Genomic DNA, 25,302 nt, shown 5'->3' with positions numbered 1-25,302 from the left:
CAAGGTCAAGGAACTATAGCTGGATATACTCAGGACCATCTGTCATAGAAAGTGCCATAGATGAGAATTTTACTGAGATGGTTACACCCAGAGTGCAGGCTTCAGATAATAGAAGGGTGGCCACCAGAAGTAGTAGTAAAGAGATTAAGCAATAAGTGCTTTATCTATACAATATTTGCTCTCTTGTAATTTATTTAAACATCTTCTGAACTCTCTCACTCAACTGAAGATTTCCATGAGAACTACTAGGATGGTATTAGCTCCATGAATCTTACAACAGGGAAACTGGCCCTTTGGCTTATTCAGTCACTGCCAACCTTGATGCACATTTAAGCCAGTTCCATTTGCTGACTACTGGCCCATTTCCCACTACCGATCCATGTACTTGTTCAAGTGTCTTTTAAATGTTAATTATATTGCCTCAACCACTTCCTCTTTCTACATACAGGCCACCCTCTGATCACCCCTATGGTTCCCATTAAATCTCTACCCTCTCACCTTAAACCTATGTCCGCTAGCTTTTGATTCTTCAAACTTGGGGAAAGGATTGCGTGCATATTTATGTTTTTCGTGATTTTATACACTCAATCTCCTGCACTCCAGAGAATAATGTCCAAGCCTACTCAACCTCTCAATAACTCAACCACAAGTCTTGGCAACGTCCTCAAATCTTTTCTACTTTTTCTAGCTGTATCAAACTTTATTCACTCAGATTATTTAATTCTGAACTTCTACAATTTAATTCTCAGGGTTTCATAAATGAAAACACTTCATTCCTGTTAGATTCAATCTACCCATCTGCAAGTAACCTCACCTATGCAAAACTAGCAACTGCTGCCAGATCATGTGACAGGCCTCAAATCACAAAGGCTAACAGCATGGCTCAATTTAGAAAAGCACTGGCAGATATCTGGAGATCCTAGTCAGTCAGACAGTGAGAAAGCAAGAGCACTCAAGACTCCAGACTTTCTCTGCACAAGGCATTTAGCTGCTACTAGGACCAACAACTTTCCTATCATTTCGGATGTAGTGCATGCAGCTTGTGCAAACTCTCCCAGGACATGAAGAATGGCAAAAGAGAGATACATCATCTAGAAATCCCTATATAGCTTCTGCTTCCAGGTGGCTGTTCAGAGGTAAGATTTACAAAAACAGTATACTTCACCAGACTAGAGACATGTGATGATGAGGCAAACTATAGGAAAAATTTATTGTTTAACAGCTTTTTACCAAATAATATAGGGAAAAGTGCAAGAAATCAAACATAACAAAGGCTAATATAATGGACTTTGGATCAATAAAGGATAGAAAACTAATTACTGCTATAATTTTAATGTATAGTAGAAAAAAAACAAAATGCAAAATAATAAAGGCAACCAATAGAATACTGGAAATGTAAAGGTTACATTGCAAGTCCTCATTTGTATATAACTGATAATCTTAAGAAGAAAGCACCATAGATCTACCAGAAAACCTCCACGTAGCCTTGGATCATCTGGACAATACAAATACCCATGTCAGGATGCCATTTATTGACTATAGCTCAGCATTTAACACCATCATTCCTACAATCCTGACTGACAAGCTACAGAACCTAGATCTCTGTACCTCCCTCTGCAACTGGATCCTCAATTTCCTAAACAGAAGACCACAATCTGTATAGATTGGAAATAACATTACCTCACTGGCACTCCAGAGGGATGTGTGCTTAACCCATTGCTCCACTCTCACTACGTCCACATGGCTAGGCATAGCTCATATATCTATAAATTTGCTGATTAATACAACCATTGTTGGCAGAATTTCAAATGGTGACAAAAGTGCAGATAGAAGTGGGATATACTAGTTAGTTGAGAGGTATCACAGCAAATATCTTGAACTCAATGTTAGCAGGACCAATGAGCTGAGTGTGGACTTCAGGAAGGGCTAGACCAGGAATCACAAACCAATTCTCATAGGGATTAGAAGTGGACAGAATGAGCAATTTCAAGTTCCTGGGTGTCGATATCTCTGAGGGTCTAAGCTGGACACAACATTTTGATGCAGTTATAAAGAAGGCAAGACAATGGCTATATTTCATTAGGAGTTTGAAGTGATTTGGTTTGTCGAATGGTATGGTGGGGGTAGGTAGGCTACTACACAAGATTGAAATAAGTTGTAGAAACTTGTAAAATGAGTCAGCTCCATCATGGATACCAGCCTCTGTAGTATTCATGACATCTTCAAGGAGGAGCGGTGCCTTAGGAAGGCGGTGTTCATCATTAAGGACCCCCAACACCCAGGACATGCCTTCTTCACACTGTTACCGTTGAAAGGGGGTACAGAAGCCCGAAGGCACACATTCAGTGATTCAGGAACAGCTTCTTCCCCTCTGCCATCCGATTTCTAAATGGACATTGAACCCATTACATTTTTAATTTGTTATTTTGCACTATATACTTTAACTTAACTATTTAATTTTTTAAAATTATATATACACAAAAAATACATATTTAATGTAACTCAGTTTTTTTCTCTTTATATTTCATCGTGCTGCTGCAGTAAAAGTTAGCAAATTTCATGATATTAAATCTGATTCTAATAAACAGTTGTCAGAGGTCAAACTACAAGGATGATTATACAAATTCCCGGCAGGTCAGCGGGAGACGCTCATGGAGTGAGTACTGTTTTAGATTCGCTCCATAACCTTTACTTTTTTTAACCTTTGATCACCCTTATCCAACTTATTTTTACCTACACCAAAAGATTCTTGCTATTTTCTTGGACTTATCGTTAAGAGTTTATTGTGAATTTTTGAAGATATGCAAACAGAAATGGCTCTTAGATCTATAGGACGAGAACCTGGGCGCAACCCGAACGGTAATGGAAAGAAGCAAGCTCATCCGCAATGCACTGAATTAACTTATGAACTGTTTATGGAAGTTTTGGATAAAAAATTTGATGAACTACAACAAATTTTTAAACAAGATATAAAGGCTTTTCAAGATTATATGGTTAAGACGGATTCAGTAATTAACCAGCAGCAAGTTCTTATTGCGACTCTGCAAGAAGAAGCTCGGAAACGAGATTTGACAATTGAAAAATTGCAACAGGATTTAATTTCGACCACTAAATTGGTGGAAACACTTAAAGCCAAGAGTGTCAACTTTGAGAATCGGTCCAGAAGACAGAACCTACGTATACTTGGTCTCCCAGACGGCACAGAAAAAGACGACCCTTCGAAATATTTTGCTCAACTTTTAAAAGATGCGTTCCCGTCGGTTTTCCCAGATAACCCCCCGTTACTTGATCGAGCTCATAGAATTTGGCGTCGTTCATCGAGTGCTCCAGCTAAACCTTCGATTGTAATTGTCCGGTTTCATTATGTACACAACAAAGAACAACTTACCGTAGATTCCGTACTATAGAGCGCACCTGATTAAAAGCCGCAGGCTCTAATTTTAGAAAGAAAATCAATTTTGTACTTGTACAAGCCGCACCGGATTTTAAGCCGCAGGTGTCCCACATTGTAATATGAGATATTTACACAGAAAGATATTACACGTGAGGATTTTTTAACTTTTAATTAAATCCGTATGGTAACATAAACAAATACATATTGCAAATGCTTTTTTTCGAACCGTGCCTGTAACACGGCTACTTTTAAATATACATACGTATTGGTAACACACAAATTACGTTGCGTATACTTTTTTACTGAACAGTGCACGAACAACATTCCAATATCTCCTAACGACTGGTAAAAAAATATATACTGCAGCCTACCAGGAAAAGTTATTGATCGCCTTTAACTTAAAAGCTGCATCATATGTTTGCAGCGTTCTCGCGCGGGTCTAATGCGCTCGCCCCCCTCCTTTCCGTTTATCGCAAACCGGTATTTTCCCACAAGACGCTGCGAAACCGGATGTGACGTCATAGCATCCCGGGATGTAGTACAGAAAACAAATATACTTAAAACACTTCTAACTTTAACTAGAAAATACTAACAAATGAATTACTAAGCGAAAATATTATAAACTAAATAACTGCCATAAAGGCAGCACAATGCTTTTCTTCGAGTGTTTTCCATGTTGATGAGGGTGAGTACAAATGACTGATTTACAATAATTTAATTGTGAAAGTGCGCTTGATTTATCGTACAATTTCATTGGACCTCTGTGAACTACTCATCAATTTTATTGGTCTACTGTTACGAGGCAAAATGTTTTTGGCGGCATGAAAAAAAACCATGCATTAGCCGCACCGTAGTAAAGGCCGCAGTGTTCAAAGCTGTTCAAAGCGTGGGAAAAAAGTAGCGGCTTATAATCCGGCATCTACGGTACTTATGTGGCTCGGCGGGTTGGAATGGTTAAATTTCAAGATTACTATTTCCGTTTGGTTGAAGATTTTAGTCCTGAAGTTATGAAGGCTTCTTTTTAAACCTCTGATGTCTGAATGTTATGAGAAAAATCTAAAACTTGCACTCTTATACCCTGCGAAGCTTAGAATCTCTCCGCCACATGCTCCACGCCAGGTTTTCCTTTCTACATCTGAAGCGAGAAGTTATCTGGAGGAGAACTTCCCTACTGCTACAGACACTGATCCCTAATAAATGAGTGATTCTGATCGTGTAAGATGGTTTTCGATTCCTCAAACCAGATTTAGTCTCTGGTTATTGGTGTAGGTTTATCCTATACTTTATATTTAAGTTAAAGTGTGTTTTTGTTATATTAATCGCTCTGTTTTATACACTTTAACCATTATACTATATTTTTGACTATTATTTTTGTTCCTTCGAAGGTGTATTTTTAACCCTTCGAAGGTGAATTCTTTTTTATTAAGATGGTGGTTTTTTGGAAAAATATTCTTGGTTTTGTTTAAGATGGCGTTATTTTTTCTTCTCTCGTCTTCTTCCTATAATGCATCGCTTATCATAGTTTAAATATTTCTTGATTTGTTTGGGTTATAACCCGATTTATAAGCTTTTAGTGATTATATTCTTTTTTTTACAACAAAGTATATTAAGAAGTGTGGTTTTTAGTATAGTGATTATAATTTTTAAAGTTGGGTGGTTTTTTTTATATATATCCTTTATACACAGAGTGGTCTTCCGCTGATATGGGGGTAGAATTAGTCTCATTTTTTCCTTTTTCTAGCCATATTTTGGCTTTTTTTCTTTTTCTTGTGGGGGTGGGGGATGGTCTGTTTTCTAATTTTATTTTTCTTTTACCAGTTTGTTTTAGTTTTTTCATTTGGGCTGTTTTTGAACTTCAAATATGTCTACGATGTCGTCACTTCCGGGCCTGCTCTTTATTTTTGTTCCTCTTCCGGGTGCATGAGTTTATAATTTGGTTAACCCTTTTTATACCAAAGGGTTGATTTTAGAAGCATGGCTCAGACCATTAATTTTGTGTCTTGGAATACTAATGGTTTAAACCATCCGATTAAACGAAAGAAGATTTTCAAAGTATTCCAAAGACTTAATGCTCATATCATTTTTGTACAAGAAACTCATGTGAGGAAGGAGGACAAATATCGCTTTTTCAGGTCTTGGTGGGGTCAACAGTATCATTCGAATTCGAATGCCAAAGTAGAGGGAGTTTCAATTTTTATTGACTCCTCTATTGCATTTGTTCAACACGATATCCTTTCGGATCCAAATGGTAGATTTTTGTTAATTACGGGTTTACTTTGTAATAAAAAGGTTGCTATAGTTAATGTTTATGCTCCAAATGTGGATTGTCCTGATTTTTTAAAGTCCTTATTTACTTCTTTACCTAATCTAAATGAATATAAGTTAATAATGGGTGGTGACTTTAATTGTTGTTTAAATCCTTTGATGGACAGATCTATATCTATTCAGACTTTACCCAATAAGTCGGCCACTTGTATTAACTCCTTTTTGACTGATAATGGAGTTTTTGATATTTGGAGATTTCGGCATCCTAACGACAAAGAGTTTTCTTTTTTCTCACATGTTTATCATTCTTATTCGAGAATTGATTTTTTTTATTGATTCTTGTTTTATTCCATCAGTAATTGGTTGTAATTATGATATTATAGCTATCTCTGACCATGCTCCATTAAAACTTTCTATTAAATTTACAGATACAGCTTCTAATGTTAGACAATGGCAATTTGACTCTACCTTATTGCAAGATCCGGACTTTATTAAATTTATGATCGATTTCTTCTTTTCAACTAATTCCACGGATGATATTTCTTGCGGAACACTTTGGGACACTTTTAAAACGTATATACGTGGACAGATTATCTCTTACTCTGTTGGTCTGAGAAAACGCATTAAGAAGGAAACTCTTTTATTGGTTGATAAAATTAAAGAGATTGACAAGAAATATTCGATCACTCCTAGTAAGGAGCTTTACAAAGGGTTGAACTTCAAATGGAACATAGTTTATTACTTACATCTCCGATAGAAAATAAATTAATGAAAACCAGATCTGATTTTTATATACATAGTGATAAATCGGGTAAACTGTTAGCTAGTCAGTTGAAGAATGTTTTGGTTAAACGTCAAATCACTAAGATTCGTCAGCAGAATGGGGATTTGACAGTTAACCATGATGAGATAAAGAAGTCAGTTCAAGACTTTTATACCTCCCTGTATCAATCTGAATTCCCTCAGGATCATAATACCATGTGTGATTTTCTTGGGAAGTTGAATTTTCCAAAATTATCATCCGATGATCTTTCAATATTAGATACTCCTATTACGGATGCAGAAATTAAAAGGGTTATTTCCTCAATGAATTCTGGGAAAGCACCAGGTCCAGATGGGTATACTGTAGAATTTTTTAAATGTTTTTCCGCTACTCTTTCTCCTTGGTTATGCAGGGTTTTTGAAGAAGCAATTAGATTGGGGAATTTGCCACAATCTTTTTATAGAGTTTCTATTTCTTTAATACTGAAGAAAGATAAAGACCCTACTAACTGTGCATCCTATAGACCAATATCTTTATTGAATGTAGACTCCAAGATCTTTTCCAAGTTACTGGCTTCCAGGCTGGAGAAGGTATTACCCCAAATTATTTCGGAAGATCAAACTGGTTTTATTAAAAATCGCTATTCTTTTTTCAATGTTAGGAGATTACTGAATATTGTTTATACTCCTTCACATAGCACTTCAGAATGTTATTTCATTAGATGCGGAGAAAGCATTTGATAGAGTTGAATGGCCTTACTTATTTTATGTGTTGGAGAAGTTTAATTTTAGTCCGACATTCATTTCTTGGATTAAACTGATTTATCACACTCCAGTAGCCTCGGTGTTTACTAATAATCAAAGATCTCCCTTTTTTCATTTATTTCGGGGCACTAGACAAGGCTGTCCTCTTAGCCCATTACTATTTAACATTGCTTTAGAACCTTTGGCAATTGCCATCAGAGAATCACAGGATATTTCGGGTATTAATCGTGGGACAGATATTCATGTTATCTTTGTATGCAGATGATTTATTATTATTCATTTCTAACCCTGAGAAATCTATTCCAGCAGTTTTATCATTGTTGGCTCAATTTAGTGAGTTTTCTGGGTATAAGTTAAATCTTAATAAGAGTGAATTGTTTCCTTTGAATAGACAGGTCCCAAGTTATGGAAATTTACCTTTTAAATTAGTTAATGACTCTTTTACTTACTTAGGGATTAAAATCACAAAAAACCATAAAGAATTATTTAGGTTTAATTTTTTACCCTTAATTGATCAGATTAAATGCTTGTTTACTAAGTGGTCACCATTATCTTTATCTCTGATAGGTAGGATTAATGCTATTAAGATGGTTATTTTACCTAAGTTTTTATATATTTTTCAAGCGGTACCAACTTTTATTCCGAAATCTTTTTTTACTAATGTTGATTCAAAAATTTCCTCATATATATCTGGCAGAACAAAAATCCCAGGTTAGGTAAAATATACTTACAGAAGACAAAGAAGGAAGGTGAGTTTGCATTACCTAATTTCAGATTTTATTATTGGGCAGTTAATATTAGATATTTGTTATGTTGGTTTTAAGACTGGGATGGATCTTTTGGCCCTCATTGGGTGAGTTTGGAAATTAAATCGGTACCAGGTTATGCTCTGGGTTCTATTTTAGGGACTTCTCTCCCTTTTGCTCTTTCTAAATTGCCGAAACGAATTGACAACCCGATAGTTAAACATACTTTACGTATATGGTTTCAATTTCGGAAATTTTTCGGGTTGACTCAATTCGTTTTAAATATTCCTATTGTATCTAATTGCTTTTTCCACCCTTCAATTATAGATCAAGCTTTTTCGGCTTGGAAAACTAAGGGATTACTAAGATTTTCTGATTTATTTTCGGACAATTGTTTTATGTCTTTTGAGCAATTATCTAATAAATATAATTTGCCCAGATTTCATTTTTTTAGATATTTACAGATTAGGCATTTTTTAAGTACGGTACTTCCTACGTTTCCAAATTTTGTGTCTTCAGATATTTTGGAGAGTTTGTTTGAATTAAGCCCTTTTCAAAAATGGCTTATATCAAAATTTTATAATATAATTATGAAGATACGTTCAGAGCCCCTTTATAAGACAAAAAATGATTGGGAAAGAGAGCTTAATCTTATTATTCCTATTGAGAATTGGGATAGAATTCTTCAATTAGTTAATACATCATCTATAAGTGCCAAACATTCATTAATACAATTTAAGGTCGTACATAGGGCCCATATGTCCAAGGATAAATTAGCTCATTTTTATTCTTATATAAACCCTATTTGTGATAGATGTCAATTTGAAATCGCGTCTTTAACTCATATGTTTTGGTCATGTCCGCTTTTGAAAAAATATTGGAAAGATATTTTTGATATTATCTCTGCGGTATTGAACATCGATTTACAACCCCATCCTATTATCGCAATTTTTGGTTTACCAATGATGGACTCACTTCATTTATCTTCTTCCACCTGTCGAATGATTGCATTTCTCACTTTGACGGCTAGAAGATCTATTTTGTTGAATTGGAAGGAAATTAATCCTCCCACTGTATTTCATTGGTTTTCTCAAACTATGTTATGTTTAAATTTAGAAAAAATTAGAAGTGGTGTATTCGATACTTCTATTAAATTTGAAAAGATATGGAGACCATTTATTCAATATTTACATATGATGTAATATGACCCTGTTCCAAGCTTATTTGATTTTCCAGCTTTAATCTTATTTATGTTGAGGATCGGAGTTGACGACACTGATGATTATGTATTCTTGTGAGATATTATAAACAGCCCTTTTTTTTTCTTTTTCTAGTTTTTCTTTTTTTGCTTCTTTTTTCTTCTTTATTAGCTATTAGATTAGTAGTTTAGTTAATTTTGCAAACATTTTTTTTCCTTTTTTCTGTTTTTTTGTATCATATATTATGAAATACCTAGATTTGAATATCCACTCACAGGAGACCTGGCCCACGCCCAGGTTTACGGCTGCACAGGTGGAAGGTCAACTGAGGAAGATCTGTACCAGCAAGGCGGCTGGACCGGATGGAGTTTCCCCACGATTACTGAGGGCCTGTGCAACTGAACTGGGAGAACCACTACAGCGCATCTTCAACATGAGTCTAGATCAGAGAAGAGTACCCAGACAGTGGAAAACATCTTGTATTGTCCCGGTACCAAAGAAACCACAACCAAAGGAGTTGAATGACTTCAGACCTGTTGCCTTGACGTCGCACGTGATGAAGACCATGGAGCGGCTGATAATACAGAATCTGAGGCCACAAACCAGGCACGCCCGGGATCCGCTTCAGTTTGCATATAAGGAGAAGGTGGGAGTGGAGGATGCTATCACGTATTTGCTGCACAAATCACTCTCTCACCTAGATGGGGTCAGTTGTGCTGTGAGGATTACATTCCTTGACTTCTCTAGTGCCTTTAACACCATCCAGCCCAAGATCTTAAAGCACAAACTAACGGAGATGGGAGTAGACTCTCACATGGTGGATTGGATAGTGGACTACTTGACAGATAGACCTCAGTATGTGCGGTTGGGAGACTGTAGGTCTGACACAGTGGTCAGCAGCACAGGAGCGCCACAGGGAACCGTACTCTCTCCGGTCCTGTTCACCCTGTACACATCTGACTTCCAATATAACTCGGAGTCCTGCCATGTGCAGAAGTTCGCTGATGACACGGCCATAGTGGGGTGTGTCAGGAATGGACAGGAGGAGGAGTATAGGAAACTGATACAGGACTTTGTGATATGGTGCAACTCAAACTACCTGCGTCTCAATGTCACCAAGACCAAGGAGATGGTGGTGGACTTTAGGAGATCTAGGCCTCATATGGAGCCAGTGATCATTAATGGAGAATGTGTGGAGCAGGTTAAGACCTACAAGTATCTGGGAGTACAGTTGGACGAGAAGCTAGACTGGACTGCCAACACAGATGCCTTGTGCAGGAAGGCACAGAGTCGACTGTACTTCCTTAGAAGGTTGGCGTCATTCAATGTCTGCAGTGAGATGCTGATGATGTTCTATAGGTCAGTTGTTGAGAGCGCCCTCTTCTTTGTGGTGGCGTGTTGGGGAGGAAGCATTAAGAAGAAGGACGCCTCACGTCTTAATAAGCTGATAAGGAAGGCGGGCTCTGTCGTGGGCAAAGTACTGGAGAGTTTATCATCGGTAGCTGAGCGAAGGGCGCTGAGTAGGCTACGGTCAATTATGGAAAACCCTGAACATCCTCTACATAGCACCATCCAGAGACAGAGAAGCAGTTTCAGCGACAGGTTACTGTCGATGCAATGCTCCTCAGACAGGATGAAGAGGTCAATACTCCCCAATGCCATTAGGCTTTACAATTCAACTGCCAGGACTTAAGAACTTTTTTAAAGCTATTATTAATGCTTTTTGAGTTAGTGATTTAGATGCATATCATATTATTACTGAGTTAAGTATTGTATGTAATGAGTTTTTGCTACAACAAGTGTATGGGACATTGGAAAAAATGTTGAATTTCCCCATGGGGATGAATAAAGTATCTATCTATCTATCTATCTATCTATCTATTTACCTTGTTCATACATATACTGTATGGTTCATGTTTTGGGAAAACTCATTTATACTGTAATCATTGCTTATGTATTCTTTCATGTGCAATGGAAATTTGTATGTTTGTAATCCCTTTATTAATATATCAATTGTATTTTGTTCATATTATTAATATTAATAAAAAGATTGAAAGAGAGAGAGAAATTCCCTGCAATTTAGAAAGCTGCAATACAAGTTGATTTTTTTCAGGGATACTTAGGATAATTCATGTAGTGGATAAAACAAAAATTCTTGCCAATTATGAAGTTTAGGACTGGTAGGAATTGGAGCAGAATGGAAGGTCTAATAATTGGAGCAATCCCTGTCAGGTGCAAAACTAGAAACGATTAACTGTGCTTAAAGACTGATACAAGTCTTGAGTTCAGGGTCACTGACAATTTTTCAGATCTGGAAAAGCGAGCAAGTTGGAAAATTAAAGAGACAGGCCACTGGAATTTCTGCGATTTCATTGTTTTCCAAACCTCCAGAATCTACTTCCATCTACAAAACAAGGGCTCCGTGAGCCAGTCCTCAGAGACTTTAAATTCCTGTGTTATCATTTCAGAGGACCTGTCTTGGGCCCAGTATGTAAGTGCAAATACAAAGAAAACACGGCAGCGCCTCTACTTCCTTAGAAGTTTGCGAAGATTGGACATGACATCTAAAACTTTGACAAACATCTATAAAAATGTGGTGGAGAGTATATTGACTAGTTGCATCACAGCCTAGTACGAAAACACCAATGCCATTGAATGGAAAATCCTACAAAAAGTTGTGGATATCGCACAGTCCTGCACAGGTAAAGCCCTCCCCACCACTGAGCACATCAAGATGGAGTGCTGTCGCAGGAACACAGCATCCATCATCGGGGACCCTAACCACAACAAGTAATGCTCCCTCCTCATGGCTGCCATCAGAAAGGTATATGAGCCTAAGGACTCACACCATCAGGTTCAGGAACAGTTTTTACCCCTCAACCATCAGGCTCTTGAACCAAAGGAGACAACTTCACTCACTCCATCAAAATGTTCCACAACCCATGGACTCACCTTCAAGGACTCTTCATCTCATGCTCTCGATATTTATTGCTCATTAATTTATTACTTTCATTTCTTTCTTTTTGTGTTTGCAGCTTGTTGTCTCGGCCCGAAATGTTGACTGTACCCCCCACCACCCCACATTGATGCTGCCTGGTCTGCTGAGTTTCTCCAGCATTTTGTGTGTGTTGCTTGGATTTCCAGCTTCTGCAGATTCTCTCGTTTGTGAATAGAACTGATTGGATTTACTCTGGTGGGACCTCACATGGACCTAATGGGCTGAATGGCCTGTATCACAGCAAGAAGAATCCTCCCCTTCTAACGTAGTAGGAGAGGCAAGGCATCCAGAGCCGTAAGAGTAGGCACAGGTTTAAGGTGCTTGGAAGTAGGTACAGAAGGAGATGTCAGGGTTTGTTTGTTTATTATGCAGAGAGTGGTGAGTGTGTGGAACAGGCTGCTGGTGACAGTGGTGGAGGCAGATACAAAGGGTCTTTTAAGAGACTCCTGGATAGGTACATGGAGCTTAGAAAAATAGAGGGCTATGGGTAAACCTAGGTAATTTCTAAAGTAAGTACATGTTCCGCACAGCATTGTGGACTGAAGGGCCTGTATTGTGCTGTAGGTTTTCTATGTTTCTATCTGGAATGCACTGCCTGGAAGAGTGGCAAAACAAAGTTGCTAAAAGCATTTACAAACTGTCTTGATAAGCAGTTGAACCAGGAAAGAATAGAAATCTATGGGCCAAGTGCTGGAAGACAGGATTAATACAGTTGGGCTCCACTGATCAACATTGAATCAGTGGGCACTCCTACGAGCCAACTCAAGATAGATGCTGCTGTTAGAAGATATAATAAAGAAACTGACACAGACCAAGACTTAGCTGTTGGGAATACCCATTCCCAGACACTGTTTGACATGAATTTTGTTTTCACTTTCACTTTTAATAATATTCGACACTTCCCCCTTGAGTAAATCCAGCCCTTTGCAATGTTTATCAGAAACTCCTTTTGGCTTGGATTAAATACACAATCAGTTACAAATACTCTTTTATAATTTGGATGTAAGGAGCTCTGTTGAAATCAAAAGTTGAGCATCATTGAGCATTTTTTTTTTAAAGTGCACTTGCCAACAATATTCACAATGCCTCCCAAGACACTCCTTATGACTTTGGTTTGATTTGGCAAGTTGGACACAGATGTCTTTTACTTTATTTGAACAAGTGTAACTGGACTATTTTCCCACATTTCCATGACATGTTCAAGTGTTGTAGATATACTCAGTGGCTACTTTTATTAGGTACAGGAGTGAAACCCAGAGAGGTTTTCTGCTGCTGTAGCCCTTCAGCTTCAAAGGTTCAACATGCTGCACATTCAGAGATGCTCTTCTGCACACAATTATTGTAAGGTGTGGTTATCTGATTTACTGTCACCTTCCTGTCAACTTGAATCAGTCTGGTCTTTCTCCTCTGACCTTTCTCATTAACACGGAGTTTTCGCCCATAGAACTACTGCTCTGGATGTTTTTTGTACTATTTCCTGTAAACTCCAGAAACCATTGTAGATGAAATCCCAGGAGATCAGGAAATGAATACAAACAAGTAGTGAGGTCATGGAACCTATACAGATTGAAGAGAAGGAGGTGCTTGCTGATATGAAGCAAATCAGAGTAGATAAATCCCCAGGACCTGACAGGGTATTCCCTCGGACCTTGAAGGAGACTAGTGTTGAAATTGCAGGGGCCTTGGCAGATATATTTAAAATGTTGGTATTTACGGGTGAGGTGCTGGAGGATTGGAGGATAGCTCATGTTGTCCGTTGTTTAAAAAAGGCTCTAAAAGTAATTCAGGAAATTATAGGCCGGTAAGTTTGACGTCGGTAGTAGGTAAGTTATTGGAAGGAGTACTAAGAGATAGGATCTGCAAGTATTTGGATTGACAGGGACTTATCAGGGAGAGTCAACATGGCTACGTGCGTGGTAGGTCATGTTTAACCAATCTATTAGTTTTTTGAGGAGGTTGCCAGGAAAGTGGATGAAGGGAAGGCAGTAGATGTTGTCTACATAGACTTCAGTAAAGCCTTTGACAAGGTCCCGCATGAGAAGTTAGTTAGGAAGATTCAGTCGCTAGGTATACTTGGTGAGGTAGTAAGCTGGATTAGACATTGGCTCAATGGGAGAAGCCAGAGAGAGGTAGTGGAGGATTGCTTCTCTGAGTGGAGACCTGTGACTAGTGGTGTGCCATTGGGATCAGTGCTGGGTCCATTGTTATTTGTCATCTATATCGATGATCTGGATGATAATGTAGTAAATTGGATCAGCAAATTTGCTGATAATACAAAGATTGGAGGTGTAGTGGACAGTGAGGAAGATTTTCAAAGAGGGATTTGGACCAACTGGAAAAATGGGCTGAAAAATGGCAGATGGAGTTTAATGCAGACAAGTGTGAAGTATTGCATTTTGGAAGGACAAACCAAGCTAGAACATACAAGGTAAATGGTAGGACACTGAGGAGTGCAGTAGAACAGAGGGATCTGGGAATACAGATACATAATTCCTTAAAAGTGGTGTCACAGGTAGATAGGGTCGTAAAGAGAGCTTTAGGTACATTGGCCTTTATAAATCAAAGTACTGAGTTTAAGAGTTGGAATGTTACAGTGAGGTTGTATAAGACATTGGTGAGGCCGAACTTGGAGTACTGTGAGCAGTTTTGGACACCTAATTACAGGAAGGATATTAATAAGGTTGAAAGAGTGCAGAGAAGGTTTACAAGGATGTTGCTCCGTCTTGAGAAACTGAGTTACAGAGAAAGGTTGAATAGGTTAGGACTTTATTCCCTGGAACATAGAAGAATGAGGGGAGATTTGATCGAGGTATATAAAATTATGATGGGTATAGATAGAGTGAATGCAAGCAGGTTTTTTCCACTGAGGCTAGGTGAGAAAAAAACCAGAGGACATGGGTTAAGGGTGAAGGGGGAAAAGTCTAAAGGGAACATGGGGGGGGGGGGGGGGTTTCTTCACAAAGAGAGTGGTGGGAGTATGGAATGAGCTACCAGATGAAGTGGTAAATGCAGGCTCACTTTTAACATTTAAGAAAAACTTAGACAAGTACATGAATGAGAGGTGTATGGAGGGATATGGTCCAGGTGCAGGTCAGTGGGACTACGCAGAAAAATGGTTCGGCAGTCAAGAAGGACCAAAAGGCCTGTTTCTGGGCTGTTATGTTCTATGGTTTCTGAGACTCAAACCATCATTCCACAGCCAAAATCACTTGGATCACATTTCTTCCCTATTCTGATGTTTGGTCTGAACAACAACAGAATATCTTGACCAAATCCACGTTTTCATGCATTGAGATGCTACCACATGATTGTCTGATTAGATATTTACATTAATGAGATGCAGAGGTGAACCTGAAAAAGTGGCCACAGAGCTTATACTAGATCTGTTCTTTGTTGTTTCTGTGCATACCTTGATTTGATGTGGAATTAAAGTGTCTGAAGAATGATTTTTCGAATGACAGACCAGGATAGGTCACTGTGTGCTACCTTGGCCAGAGGACTGCTAGCAATAAATCAGCTATTACTTGTGTATTCATTTGGTGTGGATCTCTCACATTATTGAGGACAATAGAGTAGCTCAAAAATTCTATTATCATTCATTACAATTTAAGACTAAATGGGGCAGAGCTGTAGAATTTCAAATTGACCTGTTTGTTATGTACCCGTGACAGTGGTGTACTTGTCACGTGACAGGTGTTGAAGCTGTACTGGACTTGAGGTAATGGTCTTGTGGTGGTGGAGTGACGTCATTTTCCCGCCAGTAGAGGTCATGTGACAGGTTTTTTTTGTGTTTTTTTTTTTACAGGGTATAAAAGGAGGACCCCTCCCTGTGAGGAGGGGCAGTTCGTGGCTGGATTTGCTATGTTGACTTCATGCCACTGCGTGATTTAATGTTATGACGCAGTTTAGTTGAAAGATGGAGTTTTATTTAATGCCTAAAGTTTAAAAGGTCATTGCCAGCAGTTTCTTTATAATACTGCTAGTTGAGAATCAGTGGAGAGTGAAGATCGGAGTTCGGGAGCTGAAAGATCGAGGAAAGTCGATTTTGACGGTGAAACAGGTTCGACCTTGTTTGATCCTCATTCGGAAGGAATTCGTTGACTGTCCCCGTGTTAATCCCTGTGAATAGCAGAAAGGATTGGGAACAGTTTTGTAAAGGAAAGGTCAGTGCCTTTAAGCCGTTACATTTCATCTTCGTAAATTCCCCGTGGGAAAAGTAGTTCGACTGGGAACTGAAACAACACGACGTGAAAGAGAATTTAAATCGTCTTAAAAAGTCTCTCCTTAAATGGACTGTAAGCATTTTGAACTTTTGCAATACGACTTTGAAGAACTGTTTTGCAACATCGCTTTAAAAACTGTTTAAGCTGCATTGCTTTAAGAACTGTTTAAGCTGCTGCACAGCAGCTGATTTCCGGTTACGTGAGTGGTTTGTTTACTTTTTGGGGGTTTGTTTTTCAGTGTTTAATAAACGTGTTATTTGTTATAAAAACCCCTGCCTCACTCATATATTTATTGTTGCTGAATCCGTAACAGATTGCATAGCTTTGAAAGTAGTCTTGTTTTGTAGCTTTGCTACAAACAGTAAGGGCTAGTTTTTGAGGTAAAAAGTAAACATAGCTACTTCTAATAATAAGTTTCCGACAGCTATCTGGAACTGCTGGGTATGCTCCAAACCTATCCCATTTAGCAGAATCATAATGTTACAGAATACAAGGAACATGGAACTTCAAGGACTATGTGATGGCCACTAATATTGTCATATTTCAGATGCATCTTTGACATGCAGATTGGTGAGGGAGACTCCTCTCCGACCGGTTCCACAATTTGCAAAGCCAGATACAGCGCTTCAGCTATATCCTTCAAGGTTTAAGCGACCCAATCCAATGTCGATGGATTGCTCCTGAGGATGAACATGCAAGTCCCCACTTTACTACTTACCTGAAATTTGACATCAAGAATTACTGATTCACCTTCTGAGAGTGGACAGTTGGCAGTAACTAGCAAGACGTTTTCTCGCCCATGTCTGATTTAGATCAATGTTGAAGATCTCTATTAATGCAATATATCTAAATTTAGTAGTTCTCTCAAAGATAAAGGATTTGACACCTAATACATACCATGGTATACCAAGATTATTCATTGGATTTTAAAAAAACTAATAGAAATCCCACTGATACCGATACAAGTTTTCTTAGAATTCCTCTGATGTAGATACAAAAACTTCCTTTCCTTCACATTAAGAATCCAGCCATTAACCCTACATTCAACCTTTCAAAGTGAATCATTTCACACTTTTCCAGGTGGAATCTCCAGCCTTCACTTCTCAGCCCACATCAGCATTTCTGTCAGTGTCCCATTATAACCTATGACGACCTTCTGCACTACATATAACACCAACCTCCATGTCATCGTTCCACTTCCTTATCCAAGTCGTCCATATATATTAAAAAAATCACGAAGAGCAGGGGTTCCAGAACAGATGCCTGTGGAACACCACAGGTCACCAACCACCAGGCAGAATGCACTATCAACTACCAACCCTCTCTGCCTTCTTGTGGGCAAGCCAATTCCGAATCCACGCCGCAAAGTTTCCCCGGATCCCACGCCTCCTGATTTTCTGAACGAGCCTAACATGTATAATTGTCAAATGCCTTACTAAATCCCTTCAATGTTTAGTCAGTGCTTTCTGACACTGATTACTGCACATTCCCAGTTCGCCTCTACTAATTTTTCTCAACTGCAAAGCAAGCTTCAATTCTTGCGCTGAATTTAAAATGACAGCTGGAAAAAAAAGTCGTTAGACAAGCATTACGCGGGACCTGAATATTGAAATTTAGAGACTTACCTGGTCGTTTTCTTCCTTTTTCGTGTCCTAGCTGGCCCTGATCATTGCAGCCGCATGTATAAACAGTGCCATCATCCAGCACAAAAACAGTATGCCTACGACCACATCCTACATCTTGAACCCTTCTGCTCTGGAAGAATTTACACGTCCTCGGTTCTAAAACCACCTCTTCATCGATGCCACCCAGTCCAAGCTGTCCGAACGACGTGTTTCCCCAACACAACATGGCTCGTTCAGCAGGGAGGCACCTCTGTAGCTTCAGACGACTTTCACTTCAGTAGTCGTACTGACACCTGCACAGATTTTTTTTAAACACACACATAAACATATTAGTCATCACCATGCAATGGAGATCAAACAAAAGAAATACTCCGCCCATGAGGAGGTACCGCTGGATCGACCTCTGTCCAGCAGTCGAGCCAAGCAGCAAGTTGCCCCACACAACTTTCACAATGCAAAGGCCCAATGCGGCCTCGGAGAGCAAGGAAGACGGAACGTCCACCGCAAACGACCTCCACCCCACCACCATGCGCATCTGTAACAGGTTAGTTCTGAAACAGACCCAGCTCTCTCAGACGCGCACTGACCTGACCTGACACACGGCAGCTCTATCAACTGAAACGCTTCCGAAAGCACTAGAAGAATCTTCTCCCGCCGACTCAAACCACTGGAAGTGACGCCACAATTTACCGGTCACACCACGCCGGCGCAAAACGATGACAGCGCCCGACCGTCGATGTCCTCAATGGGCATGCGCGCGCCGCGGGCGGGCTCGAGCCGCTTGTACCTCGCGGACGCGCGCGCCGCGGGCGGGCTCGAGCCGCTTGTACCTCGCGGACGCGCGCGCCGCGGGCGGGCTCGAGCCGCTTGTACCTCGCGGACACGCGCGCCGCGAGAGGGCGTTGGCTTTCGACGGCTGTCGCGTGTGGGCGCGCGCGTCTTCTAGAGAACTAGATTGTCGAGTTGAAGGTGAGGTTGGCGTGTGGGAGGGAAGAAATTGCAACGTGTGGAGGATTTGTCGGAATTATCAATTATTATTAAAAATTAGTAATTTGTTAGTAAATTCTACTAAAGATGAATGAACAAACACGAGGAAATCTGCAGATGCTGGAAATTCAAACAAAAACACACACAAAATGCTGGTGGAACATGGCAGGCCAGGCAGCATCTATAGGGAGAAGCGCTGTTGACGTTTCGGGCCGAGACCCTTCGTCAGGATGAATGAAACTGGGCAGATGCTGAAAGCTACTCACCAACTACTCTGTCTAAAAAACTCGGGAGGTGGTGGTAGGAGATGCAATACCATTTTTTGGAGATACTGAGATTAGGCACATGGACAGGCTAGGAATGAATGCCACACGTAGCAAATGGGAGTAGATTAAATTGGCATCACGCATATAATTCTACAAAGTGTATCACCTATATTCACATCCACATTGTTTGTATAAATCACAAACATCAAAGTTTTCAGCACCATTTCAGGTAGTGCACTAATGGTCACCAACTTCTAATGAAAAAGCAACCCTCCACCACCAACTTTTACTGAACCATTTCCAGCTCTTGACTGGTTTCAAATGGACTCGAAGTTTTAATCAAAATTTGTTTTAAGATTGTTTTTTGTGCTCACAATGTTTTTCTTTGGTCTGATTCACCATTTTAAATACACATTAGGGCTCTCTAGAGTGGCTGTCCTTTCCTTCAATATGGGCTATACATGGAAATTGAGCATGCTTAGAATTTAAAAGTAAAGTTCCTGAGATAAAAATTATCTAGCAGAAGTTCAGACTTTGAGAGAACTTGAATTAAAATCTTTAAGGTGGGGAAAAATAAAACATTGGGCAGATTTCATCTTTACGCAACATTTTGAATAATTTCATTTCAACCTTTTTTGAACCTAGATTTTATGATCTGCATCAAGAAAGAAGTGCTTACTGTGGAAATGGATTTGACCATTTATAATGGTATAATGCTGTTACAGTGCCAGCAACCCAGGTTTATTTCCGCTGCTGTCTGTAAGCAGTTTATATGTCTCTCCTGTGACTGCATTGGTTTCCTCCAGGTACTCTGATTACCTGCCACCTGCCAAAGATGTGCAGTTAGTAAGTCAATTATTCACATGGGTGTAATTGGGTGGTGTGGGCTCACAGGGCTAAAAGGGCCTGTACTGTACTATATCTCTAAATAAATGTAGATATACCAAGTAAGTTGGAGGGTTAATGACATATTGGCACTTACTGTGGGGATTTGGAATATAAAAATATTGACATTTTGCAGGGGTTGTGGAGGACTATGGTGAATTTGGTTTTGGCTTGCCTATGTAAATAGTATCAGACTTTGAGTCAGTGCAGTGTAGATTTACTACATGGATTTCTGCGGTTGAGGCGTTTGTGCTGCTAGTGGGGGTTGAAAAGTGTTAGCTTGTTCTTCCTGAAGTGAAGAAGACAACAAGTGATCCACTTGAGGCATAAGGGATTCTAAAGTACATTAACAATGTAGACTGGTTCCACAAGCTAAAATCTACAGTTTAGGAGGTGTAGTGATAGACATGAGATATGGGATAGAGGTGTAGAGTAGGAGTGAGTTATAAGATGAGAAATTTCTTTATATGTAGGATTACGTTTGGTATTTTCTGTGAGGAATTAGATGTTTAGTCATTAATTATACAGTATTCATTACAGAGAGCAACAGAGTTTTGGGTACAAAGTAAAACAGAGGATTATGGACCCAGGCTGTAAAGTGAACAAGGCATAGGAACAGCTTTGATTATATTGAACATAGAGAAGGGCCAAAGTGTAGTATAACTTACACTTTTTATGCCCTTGTGTTTTTATTCTGGGTATAAATAACAGGAGGGTCTTGCTAAATTAGTTATGAACTGCTTTTATAGTTGTATGCTGAACTAACGAGGTACTCAAGTTAAGCTCAGAGCAGTTCTGGGAGCCCTAATTCTGCTACTATGTCTTATGGTCTTATGGCCTGTTGGATTCTGATGTTTTCAGAAGTTCTTTTGGATGTCAGGAAAGAGGCACAATTGTTTTATTAAGAGCTAAGAGAACAAAGAAAATTGAAAAATGGTCAATAACTGTAGCGGAAGCTAGTAGCAGAAGGGAGAGAAGAAGCAAAAAGTAAGACAACTGACCCTCGAGGTCAGCTCTTTTTATACCCATAGAGTAGAAACATTTCATTCAAATTTGCAGTTGAAAGAGTCCACGGATCAGATACCCCTTATTCAAATACTGTAACATAAAAGAAACTTCCAGCACTTTCCAAAATGTTACAAAGCACTGTAACCACAGGGGACACACTGAACAACTAAACCATATATGTCAAACTCAAGGCCCGCGGGCCAAATCCGGCCCGCAGTGGAATTATCTTTGGCCCGCGAGATAATATCTAATTACTAGTAAAGCTGGCCCCAGTAATCGAAGCGCCTATGGTGTATGATATGGCTAATGCTGAGTTTATTCAGGTACCAGGTTTTCAGGGTTTTTAGTGTTTATTCGGCAGTCTTGCTCGGTAGTCTTCTTCATAAGAAACGGAATTTGTAAAGTGAAACACTTTGTAGTTATAGCAGAGACTGAGACACATGAGAGCAGGCTGAGAAAATGGAGGCAATGAAAGCTGCGTTCGCACGCGTCCGACTGATCCGGCCCGCATGAAGCTGCATTTTTCTCAATCCGGCCCGTGACCTAAAATGAGTTTGACACCCCTGAACTAAACACACATACTGTGGCCACTAGAAAACATGTATATAAGTAATTATAAAAATATACAGTAGGTAAGTAATTAATTTTTAAGCTGCAAAGAAAATAACAAACAGTTTAATCCAACAGGTCTCAGTGGGACATGTCTTAACAGCACTATGGGAGAGACTCTATAACCTTTCTTTTTCTCTTCTGCTCATCTTCCCACTCCTTCACCTTCTCCACCTTTTCTTCTGCTATTTGTTCTAGTTTGTGCTAATGTTCTGCTGAGCCCTCAAAATGGCAACATTCTGGGGGGTTGCAACATATATAATAATTTGTAACATAAGTATGAGATCCTCTCCAGAAAGTAATGGAAAGTCCTGTCTAATTGGTCCAGGAGAAAAATTTTATTTTTGATTATTTCTCGACTTAGACTCCTAAGTCTCCATTAAGCTTTGTATGGCTATTTAACTGAGTCTTAGTTGCACTCTTCAACAAAAATCTAGATTGAAGTGATGAGACAAGATGGAAAGTATAGAATTTGCCCTAGGACATTCAGATCTGAATCAGAATCAGAATCAAAATCAGGTTTAGTATCACTGGCATGTTTCGTGAGATTTGTTAACTTAGCAGCAGCAGTTCAAAGCAATACATAATATAGAAGAAGAAAAAGGAAAAAATGATGATAATAATAAATAAATAAATAAATCAATTACAGGATACGTATATTGAATAGATTAAAAATTGTGCAAAAAAACAGAAATAATATTTATTTAAAAAGTGAGTAATGTTCACGGGTTCAATGTCCATTTAGGGATCATATGGCAGAGGGGAAGAAGCCGTTCCTGAATTACTGAGTATGTGCCTTCGGGCTTCTGTACCTCCTACCTGATAGTAACAGTGAGAAAAGGGCATGCCCTGGGTGCTGGAGGTCCTTAATAATATATGCTACCTTTCTGTCTAAGGCTCTGCTCCTTGAAGATGTCCTGGGTACTTTGTAGGCTGGTACCCAAGATGGGGCCAACAGAATTTATAACCCTCTGCAGCTTCTTTCGGTCCTGTGCAGTAGCCCCCCCCCCCCCCCACCCCATACCAGACAGTGATGAAACCTGTCAGAATGCTATCTATAGAAGTTTTGAGTGTATTTGTTGACATACCAAATCTTTTCAAACTCCTAATGAACAATCATCACTGTCTTGCCTTCCTTCTAACTCCGTTAAGCTGAGAGCAGTTCAATCCACACAGATTATGGTCTTCCGGTTAGGAAGTCGAGGATCCAATTGCAGAGGGAGGTACAGAGGCCCAAGTTCTGCAACTTCTCAATCAGGATTGTGGGAACGATGGTATTATATGCTGAGCTATAGTCGATGAACAGCACCTGATATAGGTGTTTGTATTGTCCAGGTGGTCTAAGGCTGTGTGAAGAGCCATTGAGATTGCATCTTCCATTGACCTATTGCGGCGATAGGCAAGCTGCAATGGGTCCAGGTCCAAGTCCAGGTATTGAGGCAGGAGTTCAGTCTAGTCATAACCAACTTCTCAAAGCATTTCATCACTGTAGATGTGAGTACTATCGGGCGATAGTCATTAAGGAAGCTCACATTATTCAAACTCCTTCCAGTGTGAAAGTTGAAGTATGGGAAATACAGTGAATCACAGGATAAGGGCATCAATCTTGATGATTACATCATGTGGGACAGAAGCATTTTACAAGCTTCCATGAGCATCTTTATTTGGGAGATCATGCACCATTTGATTATTCAAAGAATGTTAAGTTTTACAGTTTGTGAAGATTCCAGCTTTGTACACAGAGACAAATTTTCTGCAGAGGTGAGCTGCTGCTTGGGAAATATAAATAATCTAGCCATAGTCTTCTGAAATTGATGTAAGTTTCAGGATGATGGTAACCTTCATCTTTGTAGCCACAGCAGTCCATGTACAGACAATGTCTGGGCTATGCTGCAGCAGTGGCAGAACTCTTATCATTACTAACTTTGAAAGCCTTGATCTGCACGTGCATTGCACCTTGAGGAGGAATTTGCTCCTGGAAGACTCTTGGGGGAATTGATCATTTTCCTTCAGCTCCATTTGATGTGATGGAAATGCCTATGGCCACTTCCTTTGCTGCAAGCTCAATAGAATCAACAAGTAAAGCTGCTTAGTACGTTGAAACACTGTCCAAGGCTTTCATTTGCATTCTTCAATCTAGCTTATTGCAAAGAACTCCACTATAATTGAAACAAATCTGAAAGTAATTAATGATTCTTTTGAGTTGCATTTGTACAGATTTGGCACTGATTTTGAGACTTTCTTTCTGTGTGTGATCCATACAAGTTTGTAACAGACCTGTGAATTAATTTCAAGGGGAGAACTATTAGTTGGGAAGAATATAGATGACATCATCCTGTGCTTTAAGTGTAAACACATTAAGCACATGTAAGCATGAAAGTTTAAGTTGCATTATATGCTATCAATAGCATAAAGTTAATATTAGATTTTATGATCCATCAAATGCTGAATTTTATTCCCATAGCATGTAACAACATGAACTATGTAATTCAATTTCTAGTTAATGGGTCTTATATTCAAGCAAATGTAAATGCTTACAGTAGGACTCTAAGAATCTGCTGTGCAATGGTTTTGCATCTGGTTCACTAAGTGATACTTATTGCACTTCCTTTCCACTCAGTGGGCCCTGATGTCCACATTTGCCTTCCACTTTCTGGCACTCTGGTTCCTACTCACCCTGGTCCCTTCCAATTCACAGGGCACAGGTTATTGTTCTCCTTTTCCACTGACCAGGACACAGATTCTGATGCACTTTCTACTCACCAGAGTTCCTGTTTGGAGCATCATATCAATTCACTGAGGCCACAGATTTCAGGCTGCCTTCAAACTTGCCAGATCTCTGGCTCTTGTAATCCCTTCTGACATTCTGAAGCTTCCATTCCTGCATTCCCATATGACTTAATGGTGTCCAAGTTTCTGCTATTCCCTTCCACAAAACAGACTTCGAGTTCCCATGCTTCCTTTCCACTAAATAGGGCCTTTGTTCCTGCATAACTTTCCACTACACAGGGCCATTCACCCTTCTCCATATCCTCTCTCCGGGGCCCCATTCACCATGCTCCATATCCACTCTCCAGAGTCCCATTCACCATGCTCCATATCCACTCTCCAGAGCCCCATTCACCATGCTCCATATTCACTCGCTGGGGCCCCATTCACCATGCTCCATATCCACTCTCCAGGGCCCCATTCACCATGCTTCATATCCACTCTCCGGGGCCCCATTTACTATGCTTCCTATCCACCCATCAAGGGCCCCATTGTCTAGAATGCCCACTGGTTGGGTACTTTGCATGTTGAATTATCAAAGTTTTACTTTATATGAAAATAGAATATAAAGTGGAGAATATATTATGTTTGCTTTTGTCCAAACAATTCTCTGGAACAAATAGCAAGTTCCTGGAGGAGCTCAGTAAGTCAGGCAGCATTTACAGAGGGTAATGGATATTGACTGTCCATTTCCCTCCACAAATGCTGCCTAACCTGTAAAGTTCCTCCATTAGTTTGGTTTTTCACTCTAAATTCAACATCTGTGGTCTGTTGCGTCTCAATTTCTTTGGATGAAAGCCA

General features: G+C 39.5%; 1 protein-coding gene across 5 annotated transcripts in view; it reads right to left on the bottom strand.

The window, feature by feature from the left end:
- herc4 (HECT and RLD domain containing E3 ubiquitin protein ligase 4) overlaps window positions 1–18,690 on the bottom strand; it is a 120,017-nt gene extending 101,327 nt beyond the window's left edge. For 4 of the 5 annotated variants that reach the window (XR_012096095.1, XM_073027207.1, XM_073027209.1 and 1 more), the window contains exons 1-2: window positions 18,565–18,690; window positions 17,978–18,270 (exon numbers count right to left, since the gene is read on the bottom strand). Coding sequence is in view for 4 of the 5 variants with exons in the window: in XM_073027207.1 (XP_072883308.1) it covers window positions 17,978–18,203 (226 nt within the window). In the remaining variant the exon portion in view is untranslated. The remainder of the gene's footprint in view (window positions 1–17,977; window positions 18,271–18,564) is intronic. The other variant, XM_073027208.1, reaches the window with a different exon arrangement.
- Window positions 18,691–25,302: the final 6,612 nt, after the last annotated feature.

The sequence above is a fragment of the Hemitrygon akajei genome, chromosome 23, assembly GCF_048418815.1.
Source record: "Hemitrygon akajei chromosome 23, sHemAka1.3, whole genome shotgun sequence".
NCBI classification, from domain to species: domain Eukaryota; kingdom Metazoa; phylum Chordata; class Chondrichthyes; order Myliobatiformes; family Dasyatidae; genus Hemitrygon; species Hemitrygon akajei.
Note: the sequence above shows the minus strand (reverse complement) of the source record. Positions and strands in the feature narration are given on the sequence as shown.